Source organism: Coenobita brevimanus, chromosome 61 (assembly GCF_032717465.1).
Source record: "Coenobita brevimanus isolate Jiangsu-jjx chromosome 61, ASM3271746v2, whole genome shotgun sequence".
Lineage (NCBI taxonomy): Eukaryota > Metazoa > Arthropoda > Malacostraca > Decapoda > Coenobitidae > Coenobita > Coenobita brevimanus.
The window spans coordinates 2346866-2369291 of record NC_137014.1 but is presented as its reverse complement, the minus strand read 5'-3'; the positions used below and the strand labels follow the sequence as shown (position 1 = coordinate 2369291).

At 40.1% G+C, this 22426-nt stretch overlaps 1 protein-coding gene across 3 annotated transcripts in view; it reads right to left on the bottom strand.

Annotated features, from left to right (window-relative positions):
• Positions 1–485: 485 nt before the first annotated feature.
• tgo (Aryl hydrocarbon receptor nuclear translocator homolog tgo) overlaps positions 486–22426 on the bottom strand; it is a 261601-nt gene continuing 239660 nt past the window's right edge. For all 3 annotated transcript variants that reach the window (XM_080275477.1, XM_080275478.1, XM_080275479.1), the window contains 6 exons: positions 18000–18158; positions 13948–14098; positions 13400–13557; positions 9742–9965; positions 6872–6992; positions 486–5489 (listed from right to left, as the gene is read on the bottom strand). In XM_080275477.1, the coding sequence (XP_080131603.1) occupies positions 5263–5489; positions 6872–6992; positions 9742–9965; positions 13400–13557; positions 13948–14098; positions 18000–18158 (1040 nt within the window). In that variant the 3' untranslated portion in view covers positions 486–5262. The remainder of the gene's footprint in view (positions 5490–6871; positions 6993–9741; positions 9966–13399; positions 13558–13947; positions 14099–17999; positions 18159–22426) is intronic.

Here is a 22426-nt window from a genome sequence, read left to right as displayed (position 1 = left end):
TTAAGATTAGAGTGACCAACCTCACTCATCCCTGAGTGGCATTACATAAGCAATAAACCCCAACCATCCCCTGGATATAAACCTGCCCAGGCTCAATCCAATTGGAGTACCTTAATTACCCACCAAACCACCAGGCGCCATAATTTGGTTATGTGGTTACCACCCAACGTAGTAAACGGTTTTCTGGTGTACAGGAAACCATTTGGCTTGTCACTCAGTGTAGAGTCACCCACAAACAGAAGGAAGAGGAAAGAATGAAGGAAAGAAAGACACAAGAGGAAGGAAGGAAAGACAGAAGGAGGAGGAGAAAGAACAGTCATCCAAGAGCAGCACTAAATCGAGTGAGTGGAAGGTGAGCGCCCCCACCTACCACTAACTAATGGAATACATGAATTATATTATTCTTCCTTTACCTGGATGTTTTACATGCAAAGCTAATACTCTCACCAGAATCACAACTCCAATGGCAGAGAGTAAAAGACGAATCAATTTGACATGAGTTTACTTAATGTCAGTATTTTTACATAAAGTCTGGTAAGTGTGAGTTATTAGAAGTACAGTACTGTAGTTCTAGGTGATGAGTCAACACACGAGACAAATATATCAAGTTCACCTGTCCTCATATTCAAATTTAGTTAGCTTATATTAAAATAGCATACACTAATACTGCTAAATCTATGTACTTAAATATTTTCTACATTACATTGCACTTCATTATAAAAAGTTGCTCAAAACCAATACTAAGACACAATGAACAGGAGATATCTGAACTAGTGACTTGTTGGTTTAGCAAAGAATGCTTTGTGGGTGTCAGAGAGAGCCTGTCCAGTCCTTTTACCTTCATACATCAGTTTTTAAAACTACATTACATTTCAAGCAGTGATAACATTCAACAGTACCACAACATCCATACTAAAAATTCATTTAGAAAAGTGTCTAAGTTCTATACAGTTCCATATAACTTTTACAATTTTGACCCATACAGTACTACCAAGGCTGGCAATATGTTAGCTGATTTTTCCTGTGTTAGTACACTGTACAGGTTCCTTTTATCATATAACTAAGACTGAAATGAATACAGGACACACTGTTTACCAATGCATTCTACTCATCAGACTTTCATGTCAAATTAAATTTTGGAAGAGAAACCTCTGTATTCTGTATTGAAATCACCATGGGAAAAATAGAATGTACTAATAATTAATAATATTACCCTTCAAAACTGTTGAATTTACATCTGCTTACCATAACTGATGAAAATAAATGTTATGACATACAGTATTAAAGTACAACTTGTTCAGTATGCAAGAGACTGGGTTGAACAAAGGTATAAGGTGGACAGCATTGCTGGACACACACAAAGCTGGTGGGAGGAGCTGACATGAGGTCAGCTGGGTTGAGCATCCCACATGGTCTGCCACCGCAGTCACCAGCACCACGCACACAAGTTTAACATAAGAAAAATGAAAGTCAGAGAAATGAAACTTAAAGATTCCAGTGAATGTCAAACTGAAGTATATGCTTGACCACACATATGATGAGTGCCAGAAATATAAAAATGAAATTATACTGTATTTGATATGCTGCATTAAGAAAAAATTTACTGTACCTACAAACAGCCTTCTATCTAACCATAATTACAATAAAAATTGTCTGGAAATTAATTTCAACAGTAACAAAATAATTTTACAAGGCTAAGTATATCAAGAGTTTTCACAATCTGATATACCTTTAAAAGAACTATGCCAATGAAACCTCAATGTAAATCTTCTCCATATGCCTTACATCTACAGAATGTGCATTAGTTGGGTCTGTGGACTAATGATAAACTGCATGAGTACCAGAATATAACAAAACTGATATGACAGCCAATAATTCCTTCAGACATCAGTACTGGTTTAACTACCAGACTCGACTCAGGGCGACCTAAGCTGCCCCGATGCCAAGTATTGCACTGGCGGAGCACTTCTAGGCAGGCACCCGGCACCCACCCTCACTGGGGCGTCCTGGCCTCACTCCACAACTTATATTAATATGGCCACTGAAAAATGCAATTCAAACTTATCCCACATGCTCCTGTTGCACAAATTAAAAGGTAAAACTTAAATATCTTGGTTAATGACTACTCCACACTGCTTCCTCTGAGTTGCATTTTCTTATCATCAGAAGTGTTTCTTGATCATATGGTTCCTAAGGTTTGCTGTATTTATCACTGGGAAAATGCCAAAGTAACATCATACTAACAAACCTGTAGTTATTTGGTTAGTTTCTACTAAAACAAAAATACAAAACGTGTGCAACACACTTTAGCTACAACAAATGGTTTATATTTACAAGTTGACCTTCAATATATATATATAAACCTTGAATTGTACACAATGTTTGCCTTCAGCAAACACAATCACACCTGTATTTGCATACAAACAAGTTCTACATTTGCAGCATTGTGCAAACATTTCTTACCCACCTACAGCTACATGCTAGAGGGACGCCAATAATTTCTTAATGATACTGCTTCAGGTTTTATAAAAACTGAAGAACACCTTACTGAAAACATTGCTGAATGGCCAATACTACAGAAAGTAATAAATACTACCGCTTATATAAAAAAAAAAAAAAAAATGTCTATTTTACCTGCTTTAGCCTCAACCTGACTTTCAGCTCAATCAGACGAACTTCAAATGGGGAAGCTTTCTATATCACTGCAATAAACAAAGTTATCAATATTACTACTGTACACTAGAATAAATTTTACATATCCCAACACAGTACAAAATCTGTCTTCCCAATGAAACATTAACTCACTGACTGCAACAGCTGCACTACAGGTCTTCTGACTTATGCCAAACAATTCTACTTGGCTGAAGGAAATCCAACACAGCCAATAATTAACTACACAACCAAATGAATAAGCCATAGAAACTAATTTTTTATCATATCCAATCCAGAATTATGGAAAACATTCACTATTATATGTGATGGGAGGTAAGATAAGTACTGTATCAGTGTTGTCTGTTACTCACCAAGCTGAAACATGAGTGTAATGATGCAATTTAGTTTCTAATGGTAACATACCCTGAGTTTCAATTACTTTGTGTTCTGGTAAACAGTTTTTTTTCTCCAGACTTTCACTGGAGCTCTATTCGCTGATAATTAAATGCACACAAATGAATGCCACTATACAACAGATACAACACCAATTCTGTGAAGGATGCTCCATGGTAGACCAAAATACTGGACCACGCAGCATTACGAGTCAGAAGCCACAGCATTAGCTTAATATAAAAACATAAACATTAAGAAACATTCTTATCAATGCTATATGAATTTATAAACTAGTGAGCAGATGAACAGACCATCAAACCAGTTAACCATGTCATTACTTAATCCAGGCTGTACGGTACTAAATGTGACACAAGTGAGGTACGTCCCTCTAGCAATGAATGATATGTCCATAAGTTAAATAATAATGGTGACAGGCACCAGCTGTGCAACCTCTCTCAGACCACTGAGATACCTTGTACTGACATCATATGAGGACAATATATATATATGTATATATATTACACATTCATTGTACACACCAAGCCATCAACACTTGAAAGCTTGGAAAACCATGTGAATATGGTGGTGGTTTGCCACAGTGAACTGTATTAGGCAAGTTACAGGGTCTAACTAACATAGCATATTATTTCACATACCAGCTATGAATACAAAGATTTCATTCATGATTCAATCATCCAGTGGTAATGAAGAACCATGCAAGTGAGTCAAGCCTTAACCTGCACACAATAAATGCAAAGAAACTCCTGACTATTTGTGAGCTTATTACCTCCTGATACACTCCTCAGTTATACAAATGTTTACATTATCTTTCATACAAAATATCTGAAGCTCACTGACTTACTGACAACTGATAGCTATCACATTTCCCATGGAAATACCTGTATCGTGTATGTGCAAAAATGCAGAAGAGACTGGGGTGGTATGTATGACTGGGTGGGTGAGTAAGTGGTTGGGGTGCTGAGGAGTTGGTCTGGCTGCAGCAAGGCCACTGGTCCACTTGCATTGTCTTCACTTTAACTGTGTTGTTCTTGGACTCGTGCTTGAGCTACAGCTTCCTAAGTCGTGCACTTATTTACAGTGTCATACAAAGTCTTACAGTAAATTACGGCATGTAAAAATAATTCAATCATAATTTCCCTTACAGGGACAAAGAGTACTTTAATAACTATGAAGGACGTAATGCTTTGATTACCAGCAAACACAAAGTCAACTGCACGTTGCAATTTGATTATCAGCACAACAATGTAAACCGTTTGTACCTGCAAATCTTGTTTAAATTTTGCACAGAAAACGGTAATTCTGTTCAGTAGTGTTTCAGCCATCAAAGTCTGGAGTGCTACAAAGAAGATTCAACTGTTACTGTATCAAATATCTGATACAACAGCTTTAAATAGCTAAAACTTGAATACCAAATCACTCAAATGTAAAAATAGTACATTACTGGAAAATGTATAAAATTATATAAAACTCAACAGCATACAAAAATGACTTGTGTTCAGGTCAACAGGTTCCAATAGTAACCACTCCCTGCCTTACATCCACCTATCTTCGAGCACCAATGTTGCAAACTCATTTCAAACGTTCTGATATAAATTAAGAGTCAAAACACAGTAGCTGGTAAGAAAGCAATTAGTTTTACAAGTTCCAGAATCCATTACCATCATCTTTATCATCATCATCTTCATACAATTTCAGAGCATCACAAATGACTGATGACTCGTAACTTCAACAGAAAAGGACTATGTACAAAATTATCCACAAATGGGGGAAAGGGTGTATATCTGACAGTAACATTTTAGCAGAGGCACTTTGTTGAGGTCTAAACCCAAACTGTTATGACGGTGGATTCTGACAGCAATATTATTAAAGCTGAATGACCAAACGTGCAAGCATTCCCCTAATATTTGACGGTCATTTATGGGAAACCTGTAGAGGTATTTGTTAAATGTGATCAACCTACATCCCACTTTACAGAATGTAATCAACAATGACACACAGGTCAGGCATCACATACTCCCCACATTATTGTCAAAACTGGGGGCTTACCCACACCTTTGCACTCTCAGTTTTAATACTAAAGCCTTAAGACTTGCTGGCTATGATACAACCGAGATAGGCAGGGCAGCGGGACGGGGCTCACCGGGTTTCTCTTTGCCCTGCTCTGTCCACAAGATGGCCACTCCACCCCTCCCTCACTCACTCAAAGTTTGTGTTGAACATATTGAGGTCGTCGAAGTTGGCTGTGGCAGATTGGTCGAGAATTTGGAGCATGTCAGTCAGTTCAGGTTGAGCTCCAGCTGCTGCTGCTGCTGCTGCCGCTGCTGCAGCTGCCGCCCCACTCTGGTGACCGGGGCTTGGGTGGACTGAGCTGGTTGATGGCACACTTCCACCCTCACCACCCAAGCTACTGTACTGCCACATCCCTGAAAATGTTATAAATGCTGAAATATTTTATACTGTGAAAACAATGGTAATTTTCATATTATCTAAATATCATATATTTGAACATACTGAATAAATCAAAGCACAGTAAGGTATATTACAGAGGCTCCTACATTTACCGATACCATCAGTTCACACTTTAATGACACTTTCAAGAAGGTGGGGACTGTTTAGTAAAATGGCAAATTGGTATTCAGAGTGCTGAACTGGGAACCTGCTTTTCTTGTATTAATTGTATAGATATGCCATACATTCAGACACAGACACAGCTTTATTGAATTAACCAACTTAAATTTTGTAGTTAAGCTAGTCAGGGCAATATTTCACCGAAAAACTTATTCCATGCTCACATTTTTTACTATTCGCAGATTTATATCTGCAAATTTCCACTTGTGGCATTACATTCAATTAAGTTAAAGCTGCAAGAGAACCTGCTGCTCGCCAGTGGGCATCACCGCACCTGAATTTCCTCACACTACACCAAACCACTGGCTGCTTTACTCTGGCTACTGGGATGTGTACAGATGTCTGTATTCTCATCAGTTGAGGAAGCTTACTAACACCTCTTCCTGAGTTATTTGTTTTGCTTATTACTCCTTACTATAATTTGGTGAGGAAAAGGTGCTAGGGAGCTTCCTTAACCAATGAGAATACAGATCAAAGCTATAAACTGTGGGACATTCAGGCCACTGCACCAGTGTCTCAGTCAGGCCAGTGTGAACTGTTGTATAATGACAGCTGCCCCATACATCAATGCAGTTTGCTGCAAAATCATTAAACATTACTCTTTCACATCACTTCTTACCACAATGACCTTTACTATTACATGATTACCTGAAAATTTCTGGTCTGAATATTTCTTACTGATTGTGATGGAAAAACGGTATTTCTGGCTCCCAAAATGAGTATGAAGTTAATCTATATACTGCAGTAGTCAGCTGGTGACTGGTGTGATATATTCCAAATCCTACACTACTACACTACTGGGTGGTGGGTGAAAGCAGATTACAAGTGTACTTCCTAGGGTATTTTTACTACCTCCATATGGGAGATAAGTTAAGCTTTGACTTTTTTTTTTTTTTTCTACATTTGCAAATACAGCATACCTGACACTGAACTTAAGCCAAACTCCTAACTTCCAAGACCAACTATACTTCTTCCTCTGGCATGCATACTACCTGCACTTTTCAGGAAATTTTTTCAAAAGCATAATTTTCATCCATCACAGAGATACTGATATGCTGCCCCAGTTCTGAGATGCAGAAGAACTAATCAATCAAAAATTTGTTGTTTTCATACCTGGGGGAAACTAAGTTTTTTGGTAGTGTCCATGAAATGAACATGCAGAACCCGAGTAACTGACCTGAGGATGCAGCTGCTGTGGTGTAGGAAGGGAGGGAGCGGCCAGTGGAGCTGAGGGGGGTGTAGGAGGGGGTTGATGGGGAGCGGGAGGGACTCATATTGCTGTAGCTATATCCTTCACCCTGAAAAGTTAATGAGAATAATGTGATTATCAGAAGACATTCGAAATACTGTATAAGGAATTGCTATTTACATAACAGGGGTGAGTCACACAATCTCATCTATGGTAAAAGTTTGCATCATCATTTCCAAGAACAGAATTACCTCTTATCTTATAATTCAGTTTCCAAATCCACCACTTACTGAAATATTTAATTCAACTTTCCCTTCAATATTATCATCTCTGACACTCTTCCATGAACTTTCTGAGGCAGCCATTAAATTTTCCTGGCAAAGGCATTGAGCACCTATGCACACCAGATGCACGATGCAGGCATTGCTTAGCCACGTGCAATCAATTCCTTCATCAATAATTATGTTCATTTTTCCATTCAAATGTCTTCAAATACAAAAGTCATGTAACAAGGCAAATAATACAGTACCAAGAGAGGAAAACACAGTATGCCTATCATCAAACAGTGTGGAAATACAGTGTCACAAAATTTTCATAAAGTTTTAAAAAGGTTCATGATGAGTTGCAATTGTTGCTCCACACAATCATGTCTGGCCAGAAGACCTGTCAACTGCCTCTATGGGATCATCCCATAGGTTCGTGCACCGTTGATATTGTGTCTGTGTATTAGTGTGCGATGTGTGGTGCAGTACTCCATAATGTGTTGTGTGGGCCTACTTTACCCAAGTGGGATAAGTATCACCTGTGAGTCCACCCTACCCGAATCCAAGCTGGTAACTGAGGAAGGTTGGGTGATGTTGCGATCTAAGCCTTGCTAAGTGAACTCAACTCTTTAAGGATAAGTCTGATGAGTGGATGTTAGGATGGGTAGCTTGGAGTATAGTGTTCTGATTGTGGTTTTATTTTGTTCTGTGCATGAAATAAGTATGAAGGTGTTTCTCTATTGCCAGTGTTGAAATGTCTGGACAAGGGATATTGTGAAAGAGTGTCTGGCAGTGTTTGTGGCAACTGCCTTAAGTGTGTAATTGTGCTGAGTGCCTGCATCAGATGATGACAGAGGTGTTGTGAGTTAGTGCAGGTTACTGCATACAACTGTGTGCCTCTCATGTCAAGATTCTCTAACAAGGAGGACTTTAGTTTCAGTAGGTAGGTGAGCTATGACAGTAATACTGGTGGAGTTGGTGATTATGCATTGCAGTGTTCTGTAATGCTGGAAAGATGTTGTAGTGGGTGTTAGGGAGGATGCAGGCCCATGCCAGAAAGGCATAGGATATCACTGATTTGATATATTGGTTGTGGAACAGGGTGTCAACTAAATTACAGACCTTAACCCCTAGGATACGCAATTCGATCGACAGTCCCGGCATGAAAATCTGTACATGGAGCCGATTTTTCAACTCTTACAGAAGTAAAAAGTGTTATGCCCAAGGTTCAGAGCTCGAATTTACACACCTTATGCTGCACACCAGAGCAATTTAGACCAACTGGTTCATGAGGCATAGCCCGTCAAAGCTTTAAAAAGTTACCCTTCCAGGCAGCGCGACTCCCGTTTTCTATGTGCTCCCACCCCATTCCTCCCCTCCCTCCTTCCTGCCTATTCAGCATTTAGTTCTGATTGGTTGGAAGGGATATACGTCACAGTCAGGGCAAAGCATGTTTTCCCCAGTTTTTCCTATGCCCCTCAATCGATCACATTCGGTATCGCGCATGATCCTGAGAAAGGATCAGTTGATCCTGTTGGCACTTTAGGGGTTAAAGTCAGGCATCAATTCAAGTACCTACCTTTATCAATATATTATGCTACAGGTCATTTTTTCTCAAAAATCATCATTGTTTCATTTTGTTTCCTTTTTGAAGTCTCCAACATGCTTGCATGCATCAGTCTTGGTCACCTAATGGCGGCTCTCCATGTTGCTCGTCTCTGGCAGCTTCCCTATATAGTCCCACATCAGTGAGGTCACACTCAATGACCTCATCCCAGGTGTTTTTTGGTCTACCTCTTGCTACCCTACCCTTAACATTGCCACTTCTCACTTTCTGCACCCAATTATCATCCCCCATCCACTCCACATGCCCAAACTATCTTAATCTACCCCTCCTCATCACAACACTGTATTCTTATCTATAATGATTTTTAGTCATGGCCACTCCAGACATTTACTGGAAAAAAAAAAAAAAAAAAAAAAAAAGAGGCCTATACAGTAGCATGCAACATGTAAGATAACACAGACTAAAGAAATGAACTGTATGTAAGTGTATTCAGTACAGAAACATTACTAAACCATAATTCACCAAAAATTTATATGACAGGGTAAATTATCTATCCCAACAGGCTAGTAAGAACAGGAGAATGGTGAGATTAAACATTTCAGTACGATGATGTCTTTTATTGGTTTATTTCAGTGCAGGAGCAGGATGCCTTCTTGTGGTGACCTTGCTATAACTGGCTGGCTAAGCTTCCCAGTTATACAAACGTACCCCAGCTCCCCCAACATCCTCCCAAAAGATGAAGGACTGCAGGAGGGCAACTTCAGCCTGCAGTCCACTGAACTCATATTCAGTTGACCCAGGGGCTGCAAATACTACTCGTGGTATTTTTTTAGTTCCATACTAGTCTATTCACATCAACCTACTTTATGGAATGGGTCTTCCAGTGCGGTGTAAATGAAGGCTGTCTCTAACCTCTAGTTTCAGAGAATCTCTTCAAAGCTGAGTAAAGTTGTCTGGTGGTATCAAAAAGGAAGTATACAGGGCCTGACCATACTGAAAGGGTTAAATGTATCTCAAGGAAAACCGACCTGTCTGATGTGAGGGTTTGACCATGTGGGTGTGTGGGCAGTGGTGGGTGGTGATGAGGACTTGGTGATGCGGGAGAGGGAAGTCGAGGATGAGGCAGCGGCAGCCTGGGTGGTGGCTTGAGGTGGGGCCTGAGGGGTATTGGGGGAAAAGGAAGCCAAGGGAGACGACACACCCGTCTCATAGCCACTGTACACACCCTGGGTGCTGCTGGGCCGACCAGAACCTGTGATGCACGGAATGAAAATTGTAAGTTCCATACACATTCTTAATTTAAAAAGCATATACTATACAGTATAAACACAAATGCAGGAATATACATTTGATTTATTCATTTATTTAGTTTTTTCATTCATTCATTCATCATCTAATCCTGTGTTGCCCCATGAGGAGCACAGAAGCCCAGGGCTAAGCAAGTTGGTCCCGACATTTAAGATAAGAGTGACCAGCCTCACTCATCCCCGAGTGGTATTAGGTGAGCTATAAACCCCAACCACCTCTTGGATATAAATCTGCCCAGGCTCGCTCAATCCAATCGGAGCACCTTAAGTACCCATGAAACCACCAGGTGCCATAATTTGATTATATGGTTACCACCCAGCACAGTACAGTACAATCCCAGTTAACCGGGTGGCTTGGGGAATTTACCTTCCCGGTTACAGATTTTTCCCGTATTTCTGATTTTCAAGTCAAATCTATACAAAGGCTATCACAGCAGTAAATACAGTTCAGGTACTCACCAGTCACATTAGGGGTTACACTAAGAGATTCCGCCTGAAAAACTGCCTTGTAAACACACACCATGGTCATAACGCACGTGTGCAATGTCTAGCAATTTGCAGTGGTACTGCAAATTACACCAGTCCATTGTTTACCGAATTACTGTATTCATTATATGTACTGTACTCATAAAAATTGAAAAATAAAATAAAGAAATAAAAGCTTGAACATTTATTAGTGAACTGATGATGTGTTAAGACTGCACTGTAGAATTATCACAACACCTGTGCCCCCACGTGAGTTTGTTTACGTTTCCGACTGTTCTTCTTCTTCCCTACCTGACCTCCATCACTCCACCCCTCACCCGCCACTCAGCTGTTTTGCAGAAAATAAAATAAATGATGTACGTATGAAATGCAGGCATATTATTTATTTATTTTTCTTCCAACAAAGTAAACTTTCATTCCTATTAACAATTATATTCAGCCATTAGTGTTTTATAATGTTCGCCTTTTTCAAGTCTGTAGCATATGTCCAGCTTCTGTTTCAAGGTAAGCACGATACGCTTACGTTTAGTTTGCACTTTAGGCATTTTGGAGTGTACAAATTACCGTCTATCAGTGGAACACAATAGCAAGAGACCTTGTTTACTGTCTGGTGGCAAAATGCAGACTGGTGATTTTTGGAGGGTGTGGAGGATGACTGAATTCAAGAATTCAAGTAGGGGAAAGAGGGGGAGAGGAGGGGTGGTTAAGAGGATTTGCTAGGGATTTACATCAGCCGGAAATGCCTTCACCTCGCTTTGTCTGACTTCCCCCAGCCTCGCGTGACACAATCAAATGGTGGTTTGGCGGTCCATTCAAATTGGCGCACAGTTATAACTTACTGACATTTTTACCAGCCCTTGAATTTTCCCGTTGTTCTGAGTATTCCGTTTGTCTGGATACCGGATAGGTGGGATTGTACAGTAAATGGTTTCCTGGTATACAGGAAACCATTTGGCTTGTCACTCAGTGTAGTCACCTGTAGACAGAAAAGAGAGGAAAGAATGACGGAAAAAAAAGATAAAAGAGGAGGGAAGGAAAGAAGGAAGGAAGAGAGGAAAGGGCAGGTACCCGAGAGCATCACTACATTGAGTGAGTGGATGGTGTGTCCCCACCTACCATCAAATCATATTAAAAATTATGTTCAACATCAATGGACCACCAACATGTACAAATGATAATACAACATACCCATAGTGAAATGTAAAATTCCTACATGAATATTTCTTACTTACCCTACTTATTAAAGTGCCCTTGCACAGTGAACGTATTCAGAGTAAACGATTCGCCTAGTGAATGAGCAGGGGATAATCAGGTCCATCAAACTATAATGAATAAGTTGAACCCCCAGTGAACCAAACTGGGGAAAAGAGTAGGCCATAACCGCCATCACCCATATTGAACGATCTCCCCCCCCCCCCAGTAGATGCTGCACAAGAGGCCAGATCTGAGCAACCTGTTGAGCAGAATCCAATGGAAGACAAAGATTTGCCTATGATGAATATCAGTAATATTCTAGTGGCAAAGTATGTTCTAAGAGGTCAGGGCAAATGAAACTAGCTATCTTAGAACACAGGAAGTGCTCAGTGGAGTAGAAACCACTTTTCATTATTACACTGAAAGGCACAATACGGAAGTCAACATAAGAAAACAAACACTCATCACACACTACTACCAAACTCAAGAACAACAGGAGCCAGTTGCCTCTACATCGTCTGCTACACTTCCTGGTGAAAACGATGCTGTAATGTCAGGGGTGTCATCTTTGGACAATGAAGGTTTTATGGGAGAGGTGAATGTGGTAGAGGCACATGGGGAAGTGGTTCAGTCAAGTGATGAGGGAGGGACTGGTGATGGGAACGAGGAAGTGGAAGGTGATGTGGAGGGGTCATCCTAAGTGTATCTCCCTGCCCCGGAACCACCTGCATTAAAGCCAGTCAGGACTGCCATCTGCTCCACTTAAGGTTAATAACCAAGTGTTTTTTATTTTATATATCTGTACTGTATGTGTTTGAAATGCGCCCTTTAGTATGTCTCTATGGCTCAAAAAGAGGACTTTGAGGAAGAAATACCACCCATACACTATTTTTCCCATAGGATATGTTGTTCACAGTGAACGAATTTGCAGTGAACAAGCTCGTCTGCTGCCTATTAACTCGTTCACTGTGCGAGGGCACTGTACTTTTATAATAATACAAGCAACCCATATGTACTGTATTAACTTTAACATACTAAACAATCACATACCACCCAAAGGAGGGTGTAAGGGACTCAGACTAGGGTACCTGTAGTAAGACCAGCTAATCTGTAACATGTTCTTTCATAACACTCATCACTTTAACACAGTAGGCACTTGGCCAGGTACTAAGAGTTACTACAACGGCATTAATTGTCACTGCATGGACATATCTGCCACAGCACAGGCCATGTGACTGCTCCATGGCTCACAGGTGTGGTGCAATGGTGTGGTGTGGATGATGGTTTAGGGTAATGATGTGGGGTGTGAGTGCGATGTGCGTAATAGTTTGGAGTGATGATCTAGGTGATGGTGTTGAGTGAGGGCCTAGATAATGGTGTGGGGTGATGGTGTAGATGATGGTGTGTGGTGATGGTCTGGGTGATGGTGTGGTCTACCTCCACACTTCAGGTTAGTTACAGCTCAGTGTGTTTTTAGTTGTGTTTATCAATGCTTGGTACATAGTCCAGTTTGAGGAGGTCAGAGTTTGTGAATCATCAAGGGTGACTCTGGGGAGGGTGTCAACTGTAAGCCACTATTCTCAAAGGCTGGGTACCTTCCACAATGCTGTTCCTGATATTGACCAATTAACCATACTACAGGAAAACTAGTACAGTATATATTTAGCTACACCATCCAAATCTGGTACACTTGACTCACTATGGATGTGTGACTGGATCATGTGAGGGTAGAGTTCCCGCTGCCGCTGTAACGAGTACTCAATGCCAGGCTGGTGGCTGGAATACTGGCTATTCAAAGGGCTCACCTCCTGCTGCTCAGACACACTCGCACTCATGTCACTTCCACCCTGCATTGTTCTGCAACAGTAACATGTTCAGTTAAATATCGCCATCCTAAATTTCTTATTTCCTGAAGAGAACTCATCTGCATAGGTTACAAAATGTCTAACACAGTACTGAATAATAAGGCATGCAATGACTAACTCTCAAACAAGTGATATGTCACCTTCCATGGGATCTCCAAAAATTGGAGACAGAGTAGTAACTTTGAAACATTTTGTGTTGGCAATTATGACAGATTAAATAATAAACACCAGAAGAGTAAATATTACAGTGCCAAACTTTAATATTTTTACAATATCAGCATGAAAAAAAAGCAAGGTTACTGCATGTAAAATTGTCCTTGTTATAATACTAAAGTATATTCATAAGAAAGATACATGACAAAAAAATCAGTAATCAACTAACTTGGCGGCAGTGTTGGTACAGACAATGTACTCGATATCATCAGTGTATGGGTTGAGGAAGGCGAAAGCAGAGGTACGCAGCCACACCCACTCTCTGTTCTTTCCACGGAACCGATACATGACGGACATCACTTGACCCTTCAGCTTCAATACTGGTAACACCAACGTGTAAGTAATATTAGTACATTAATTTGTAGTTAGAGTGAAATGATGATAAAACATACACTGCACTAACAAATTATATAGTAGAGCTATATACTGTAGTTAGGTTATGGGAAGTTAGGATTAAACAATTCTTCTGTCTTTGCATTTCTCCCTGTGGAACTGAAACATAAAACTCTTTTCTACCCTTTGATCAATGCAATGCCTTACTAAACCTCATATCTTTAACTACAGTATCTATCTATCTACAGCTAGACACCTTAATACCAGATGGGATGGCCACAAATAAATTCTCTCCATGTCACCCATTTTCTGCCATCAAGTAACACCTCTCATATGTATACCGCTTCACATCTCTCTATCTCATCCTAGGTCTCCCTCTCCATTTTATCTATAATCCTCACTCAATCTAACCTATATGTACAATGCACATATATATATTTCTTAACAACTTCAGCAGTAAAACATCTTTTTATTTTACTGGCATTACCACCAAATGGCTATGCAGTTTTGAGAAGCTTTTTCAGACAACAGTTGTTCACTATTAACCTACTGGCCCTAAAGTCTTTCCCAAACTGAATAAAACTGCCTGTTTGTAGCAAGCTTAAAAAACAGCAAAATTCACTGTACAGAAGAAATTAGACTTTCTATTTCCACTACTTTCACAACTAACTTTTCAAATCATGTCATACCAACATTTCACATTACACACTGATGTGAGTACTGTACTACAATATCTCATAACACTCTTCTTCTTCTGCAGCTTTGCCCATGTTTATATGGGGTTGCTATTTCTGACTACTGTCGTTGTCTCCATTCTCCTCTATGCCCAAATGCATCCCCTGCTATATTCTTTTCCCTTATATCTCGCTGTATACAGTCCATCCACCGTCTCCTTGGCTGAACCCTTCTCCATCTACCCTCCACTTCCATGCCCATCACTCTTCTACCCACATAGTCCTCATTCCTTCTCATTACATGTCCGTACCATTGTAGCCGCCTCTCTGCACCTTCTTTGAGATTTCCACAATCTTAATTGTTCCCCTAATTCTCTCATTCCTGATCTTATCCACTCTCGTGACCCCACTCATCCATTTCATCCACATCTCCGCCACCTCCAGCTTTCTCTCCTGAGACTTCTTTATGAGCCAAGTTTCCAAACCGCATATCATTGCACGCCTAACCACAGTTTTATATATTTTTCCTTTCACCCTTGCACAGATTTTTCTATCACATAACACTCCTGAGATATCCCTCCAGTTTCTCCATCCTGCCTGTATCCTATGGTTAATTTCTGCATCCAGTCTGCCATCAGCTGTTATATTTGATCCCAAAGACTTGAATGTTCCAACTCTTTTCAACTTTCCTCTTAGCAAACTCAGATCTCCCTGTTCTTCTTCTCCATTAAAGCATAGATATTCCATCTTTCTCCTACTAATTTTAACTTCTCTATCCCCCATTTTCTTTCTCTACTCCTCCAACTTCTATTCTACTCCCTCCCTGGTGGTACAGTAATCCCGCATTTTTTGCGGATTTTTTGTCTACGGTTTTGCCCTCTCGCGGATTTTCTTAGCATTAATAAGTTCAACTAAAATATCCTTGAATATACAGAAAAAAAAAAAAAAAATTGAAATTCCCGCAACTTCCAATTGTAGCGCGGTAAACTCACGCCACCCTCTGTCCCTTTCCCGCGGCCCCTCTGCCAGTGTTACCATATCTAGCATAATTTTATTCTTTTAGCATAATTTTGATAAAATTTTCGAGTCTGGAATATTTTTTAGCATATTAGAAGTTTTAGCATCATTCTAGTATAATTTAGAATGGAATGGAATATTTTTGGAATAATTTTATAAAAGCTACAAATCAGAGAGAGAGAGAGAGAGAGAGAGACGAATAAGGTAAGATGTAAGGTTTGAATAGTTGGTTACTTTCAGTTTGGGCTTGGTTGGGTTGGATTAGGTTAGGTTAGGTTTTAGGTTAGGTTCGGTTTTAGGTTAGGTTCGGTTTGGTTCGGTTAGGTTTGGTTAGGATAAGTTTGAGCTTTGTATTTTACCCATGAAACCTAGGTTTTTCCGATGGATTTTGGTATGATTCATTCGATTTTCAGCTTCATTTCAGTCGGAAATGACCATTTTCTGTGTTTCCCCCCCTCCCTATAACCCCCGATTCCCCAAAGCTCCCCCATTGTTGCAGGGGGATGGGGGGGGTCATATCTCAAAATCTGGTTATTTCCGACGGAAATGATGCTCAAAATCGAATGAATCACATCAAAATCCATCAGAAAAACGTAAGTTTCGTGGGAAAAAGCAGTATGGGCAGAAAACCGATATTTACCCTTTTACTGTATGTAGGTTCATTTTAATATTTTCATAGTAAACAGTACATAATTAATATGTAGCATGAATATGTATAGAATTTTATTATTTAGCTTCAAGTTAGCATAATTCATTTTTTACTTGGAACAAATTTGCTCAATCTAGCATAATTTTTTCACTGCCCTAGCATAATTTCGTTGTTTGGATATGGCAACACTGCTCTCTGCCCCACATTCTTCAGTCAACGCCTGACTGCCTCACGTGTTTGGTGTTCTTGTAACTGCACTATGATACGAGCCTCTTGCCTCCCACTTGCTTTCCACATGGCCCCAGGACGAAAGCCAGCCTCACCAAAGGCTAATAATACAATTAGTAAACACTCCAAAGTGACAAAACGATCAAGAAAAGTTATGACAGCAAAGAAAATTGTGTTACTGGACAAGCTAAGAAGCGACCGTGTGAGTGTTTGCTATCACCAGTTAATGCATCTTTTCATTTTGTACTGTTTTGTGAATAAATGTGTAGATAATTGTGTATTACAGTACGGTGTTTACGTTTTTCCTTCATAATGGAGTATGTGCTTTCAATCTTGTAAGAAGGTATTTCGGGATGAGTATGGAGGTTTCGGGACAATTCGCAGTCACAAAAAACACAAGATAATTCGCCTTCATTAATGAAGATAGCTATGGGTGACGCTAGAATATAATTCAAAGGCGACTACAGCGAGGAAGAAACAAGTTAATTATTGACTAAACGTGCAACTAGTAAATAATATCCAGAACCTACGCTACTGAACATAGACTTTGCTGGATCCCGGATCCCCCTGAAATATAGTTATTAAAGTATTGATTAATTAATAATAAGTATATTTATAAAAGTATTGATTAGTATATTTATAAAATGGCGGGGAATCGTCCAGGGTGAGAATTGTTCTGAAGGGGAATCGTCCATGTTTTGACGGGGAATTGTCTGACGGCGAATTGTCTCGCAATCAGTATGGACATGGACTGTGTGATGGGCAGCATGGTGGACACAAGTGCAAGATTCAATTGTTAATAGAGTATTCGCGGATTTAAATTTTCGCGGGGGTTACAAGAACGTAACTACCGCGAAACATGCGGGATTACTGTATCTATAAGCACAATATCATCTGCAAACAACATAACCTATGAAGCCTCTTCAGTGATGCCTTTCCCCAAAACATCCATTAACCAATTGAAATATAGGGACTCAATGAGGATCCTTGATGTAGCCCAACTTTAACTGGAAACTTCTCTGTCACACCAACACAACTTCTGACCTGAGTTCTCACCTGGTCATACATATCTTTAACCAGTCACACATGCTTTTCTGAAATGCCCTTCTCCCTCATACATCTCCATACTTCCTGCCTTGGCACAGAGTCATACGCTTTTTCCAAGCTGACAAAAATCATATGCAGCTTTCTCTGTTTCTCTCCAAATTTTTTCTGGATCTGACGCACTGCAAAGATTGCATTACACATCAATGTGCAAAATCTGGACTGTTATATTAATGTAAATGCAACTCATGTGAGGAAATGTTAAGGGATTGTCACCTTGGTCAAAGCTTTCCTTCATATGTGTCTGGTCCTCAACATGGAAGAAATCAAAGCAAGGCTTGGCAAGCAATTCCTGAGGTGAGTACCCTAGAACGTTCATCACACGCTGGTCAACAAACGTGAACTTCCCGTCCATAGCATGGCGTGAAATGAACTCTGGGGAAAGAAAATAAACACATGAGAGTTGCAGGGATATTCACAGGTTTAGCGGTGTGGAAAACTATCAGGTGCACACAAGAGTTAACAATTTATGATTGCATTAATGGGAATAAATATATCTGGTATAATTATAGATCCCAGAGAATATGGTGGTACAAGAGAGAATGAATGGAAATACTGTACAGGAATGTCCCTTTACTAGAACGAGCAATGTAAAAAAATATTACTTTCGTGAATTGCACAGTTTAACACCAATATTCACTATACAACACAGTATTCCCACTTATTCAAATCCTCAATATGTAATTCCAAACATAGCTAACTCTTTTAACAGTGTGAGGCTGCCAAATACAAACCACAAATACCACTCAACACACTCTCGAAACTGTCATAATGTAGTTACTAAAATCTGTAAAATGCAAGAAAATAGTACAAAGTCTCTACAATATTCCCAAAACTTTGAAAATTCTCCATAATAATGTCAGATTTACTGCTACAAGGCACTAGAAACTGATGCTATATGATTATCTAGCAGAAAAATGGTAAACTGGTAACACTACAGCAATGTGTTGACAGGGGAGTTAGTCACAAATGAATGTATGGTCTATCTGTAGTGTTATTGTACACTGTACACTTTTTGTTGCCAGTATGAAGTATCCACTCACTTGATGTAGTGCTGCCTACTTCTTCCTTAGCCTTTATCATTCTTTTTCTGTGCCTGCCCTCCTCTCTTCCTATTTCTCCCATCTTTCCTGTCACTTCTTAGTGCTTTTCTTTCCTTTACAGGTGGCTTTACATTGAGTGACAAGCCAAATGGTTTCCTGTTTCCTGTACCACCAATTATGACGTACAGGGGCTAAGTATACTCAAACAAAACTAACTTTCCTTAGCCACTTGACATAACCCCACAGAACCCAAGCTATGTTGTTCTCTGACAAACCATTACCTAAGAGGAAGACTTTTCTTGATATAACCCTTTTGAATAAAATGGAGTTCTTGCTGAGTTCTGGGATGAGCTGAATGAGTTATCAGGGGAAAAAAAGAGATTGTATAAGAAATACAGGGTGAGTCACTACCCTGAGGCCTCTAAGCAATCAAATATTTTTGTTATTAATGAAGAGATTTAAGTGAAATTTGATCTTTACTCTATCTCATTAAAATTAATCCACAATTACACCAGGTTTTGAAAGCTGTCTCTCTCAGCCTTTAAACATTATTAAAAGCAGTGTTCCAAAGTGGCAGATCCTCAGTGGTGATTATTCACTTGGATAGCTACTCTCTCCATCACAATCTTACTTTTTGCTAATCAGATACGCATGGCTTGTTTTAAATCCTTTTGCCTTAAGTGTCCCCTGCAGCCATAAAAAAATCTTGTAGTAAATGAAGAAAACTAAATATACACAGTCAGTTACTGAGTATGGCCTGACCACTGAATCAATGCAGTGGGATGACTGATGCCCAGTCAATGCTGCACTGGTGATGGAGCAGCATTTCATTTCTGACTTATGCCTTTTTAAGTTTAAATGATGGGGTGTTTCTCAAGATAGTATATGACTATTGTGGTGGGTGGGGGCGCTCACCATTCACTCAATCGATGTAGTGCTGCTGTTGGGTGCCTACCCCTTCCTTTCCTCCATCCTTTTTTTACTTCCATCCTCTTCTGTCTTCCTTTCCTTCTTTCTTTCCTTGTCCTTCTGCGTACGGGTAACTTTACACTCCCTCTTCTGTCTTTCTTTCCTTCATTCTTTCCTCTTCCTTCTGCCTGTGCGTAACTCTACACTGAGTGACAAGCCAAATGGTTTCCTGTACACCAGGAAACCATTTACTACGCTGGGTGGTAACCATATAACCAAATATTTGCGCCTGGTGGTTTAGTGGGTAATTATTGAGCTCCAATCGGATTGAGCCGGTGAAGGTTTATATCCAAGGGATGGTTGGGGTTGATTGCTCATGTAATGTCACTCAGGGATGAGTGAGGCTGGTCACTCTCATCTTAAATGTCGGGACCAATTGCCTAGCCCCGGGCTCCTACGCTCCTCATGGGGCAATGTAGGACTGGATGATGGATGGATGGTGCGTATGACACACAAAGATTGAAGACTGTATGTATGGAGTATCACTTAAATCTATTCTTTATTGATGAATCTATTGGGGTTAGTGGTGGTGGCTGTGTTGGCAGAAAGGTGGTCTACTAACCCAATGACTGTAGGTTTGAACCCTGGCTGGGGTAGGGAACAGTTTGAAGGATACTAATTTCGCTAAAGGAGATTAGTGATCAACCAAAGACTGACCAACATGTACAAACGCCCCCTCCTAACACCAACAGATCAGTCCTGGATGAGATAGCCACAGCTTGCATTTAGTATAAATGGTGTGTGTTACCGCTGAAGTGGTGGCATGTGGAGGTGTACAGTATGAAGGAGGACTGCTGGGCCTCAGAGAACGGGCTGTTCAGCTTACGCCCAGAGTTGAATGCATGTGGGGGGTTGGGGCTGGGGAGTCTGGGGCCTCATAGTGGTGAACTACCTCATACCACTAAAATGTCTGAATGTCAGAGCTGGAGATGAAAAGTTAAGGATGTTGTGGTGAGGCAGGATGAGATGAACAAAATCCAAAAGTATTCATGATGTTGATAAAGAGGAGGAAAACAAAATAAGTTGCTGATGGATTATATGACAGTAAATGGAATAATTAAAAGATATGTGATAGATGCAAGTGACACAGTACAAGGAATGTCAACTCTGCAGAGTACAGTAGTTCTAGTTCTGGCTAATGTGAGAGTGTATATTATGAAGTGGGAGTATAGGAAAAACAATGAGCAAGAGATGAACAGAATAACCTCTAAAGACTGATGTCTGACGGTCGTCAATTTTGGGTCCTGCTATATAAAGTCCTAATACTAACGATTGTAGAGAGGCTGAATATATACATTTGTCTTGCATGAAAAATATATATATATATATATATTTTATTTTCTGTACTTTCATGCTCATTCCTTCAACTTGTTTCATCCCTAGGCACATAATTCATATTAATTTTTGTTACTTTTGTAAGGTTATTTGGGAAAAATAATGTATTTTTCAAAATTTTCCTACTTTCATTTTTACAAGCGGAGCATGTGGACACTGCCAAGTGTGAATGGATCGAACTTGTTGGTGGGTCTCTTGAGTGTGGGGAAGAGTTTTGTTATCTGGGAGACACGTTATGTGCCGGAGGTAGGGCTGGAACTAGCTCTGTGTCTACAGTCAAGAGTGGTTGGAAGAAGTTCAGGGAGCTGTTGCCTCTCCTAACATTGAGAGGGCTCACCCTCCGTGCTAAGGGATCTTTGTATGTGGCATGTGTTAGGAATGTAATGCTGTATGGTAGTGAGACCAGGGCAGTAAAGGAAGACCATATTCACAGACTTAAATGTACAGAAATGGCAATGATTAGGTGGATGTGCAGTGCGTCCCTGAGTGTGCAAACTGGGGTGAGCTAGGTTTACGACAGAAGAGTTGAGAGGCAGGATGGGACTGGAGTGTACTGGTGTTGTGATGAGGAGAGGTAGATTGAGATGGTTTGGGCATGTGGAGATGATGGGGGATGATAACTGGGTGCAGAATATGAGAAGTATTAATGTTTGGGGTAGGGCTACAAGAGGCAGACTGAAAAAGACCTGGGACGAGGTCACTGGGTGTGACCTCAGAGATAAGGAACTGAATAGGGAAGCTGCCAGAGATCGAGCTGCATTGAGAGCCGCCATCAGGTGACCGTGGCTGACATATGCAAGCATGTTGGAGCCTTCAAAAACGAAACGAATGAGGTAACTTTTTTTTTTTTGACGGTCAATAGTGCGGTAACCATTCAACATATGCGAGTGAAAAATACATTTTCAGGTGTGTAAATTCAAGCTCTTGAAATCTATAGGATCAAAATTTACCTTGATGAAAGTTGAAAAAAGCAGACCCAATATGCATTTGGGGGGATAGTCAAGGTGGGAAATTTGTGGTCTTTAGGGGTTATAGACTGAAATATTGAAAGATATGTGGCAATAAATGGCAATGAGAGGACCTCAGAAAACTTGAAATGAAGATGGATATGGAAAACAATGTAAGAAGGATGTAGGTAACTCTGGAAACCAGTACGAGAAAAAATATTGAAGACAGCAGAAGAATTATGTAATGGAAAGAAAAAGGGGGGGGGGGAAGGAGGTAATTAGAGAGGATATGGGATGCACTTGTTTAGCAGAAATGTTAGATTGCTGTTTACGAAGACCCAAAAAATAG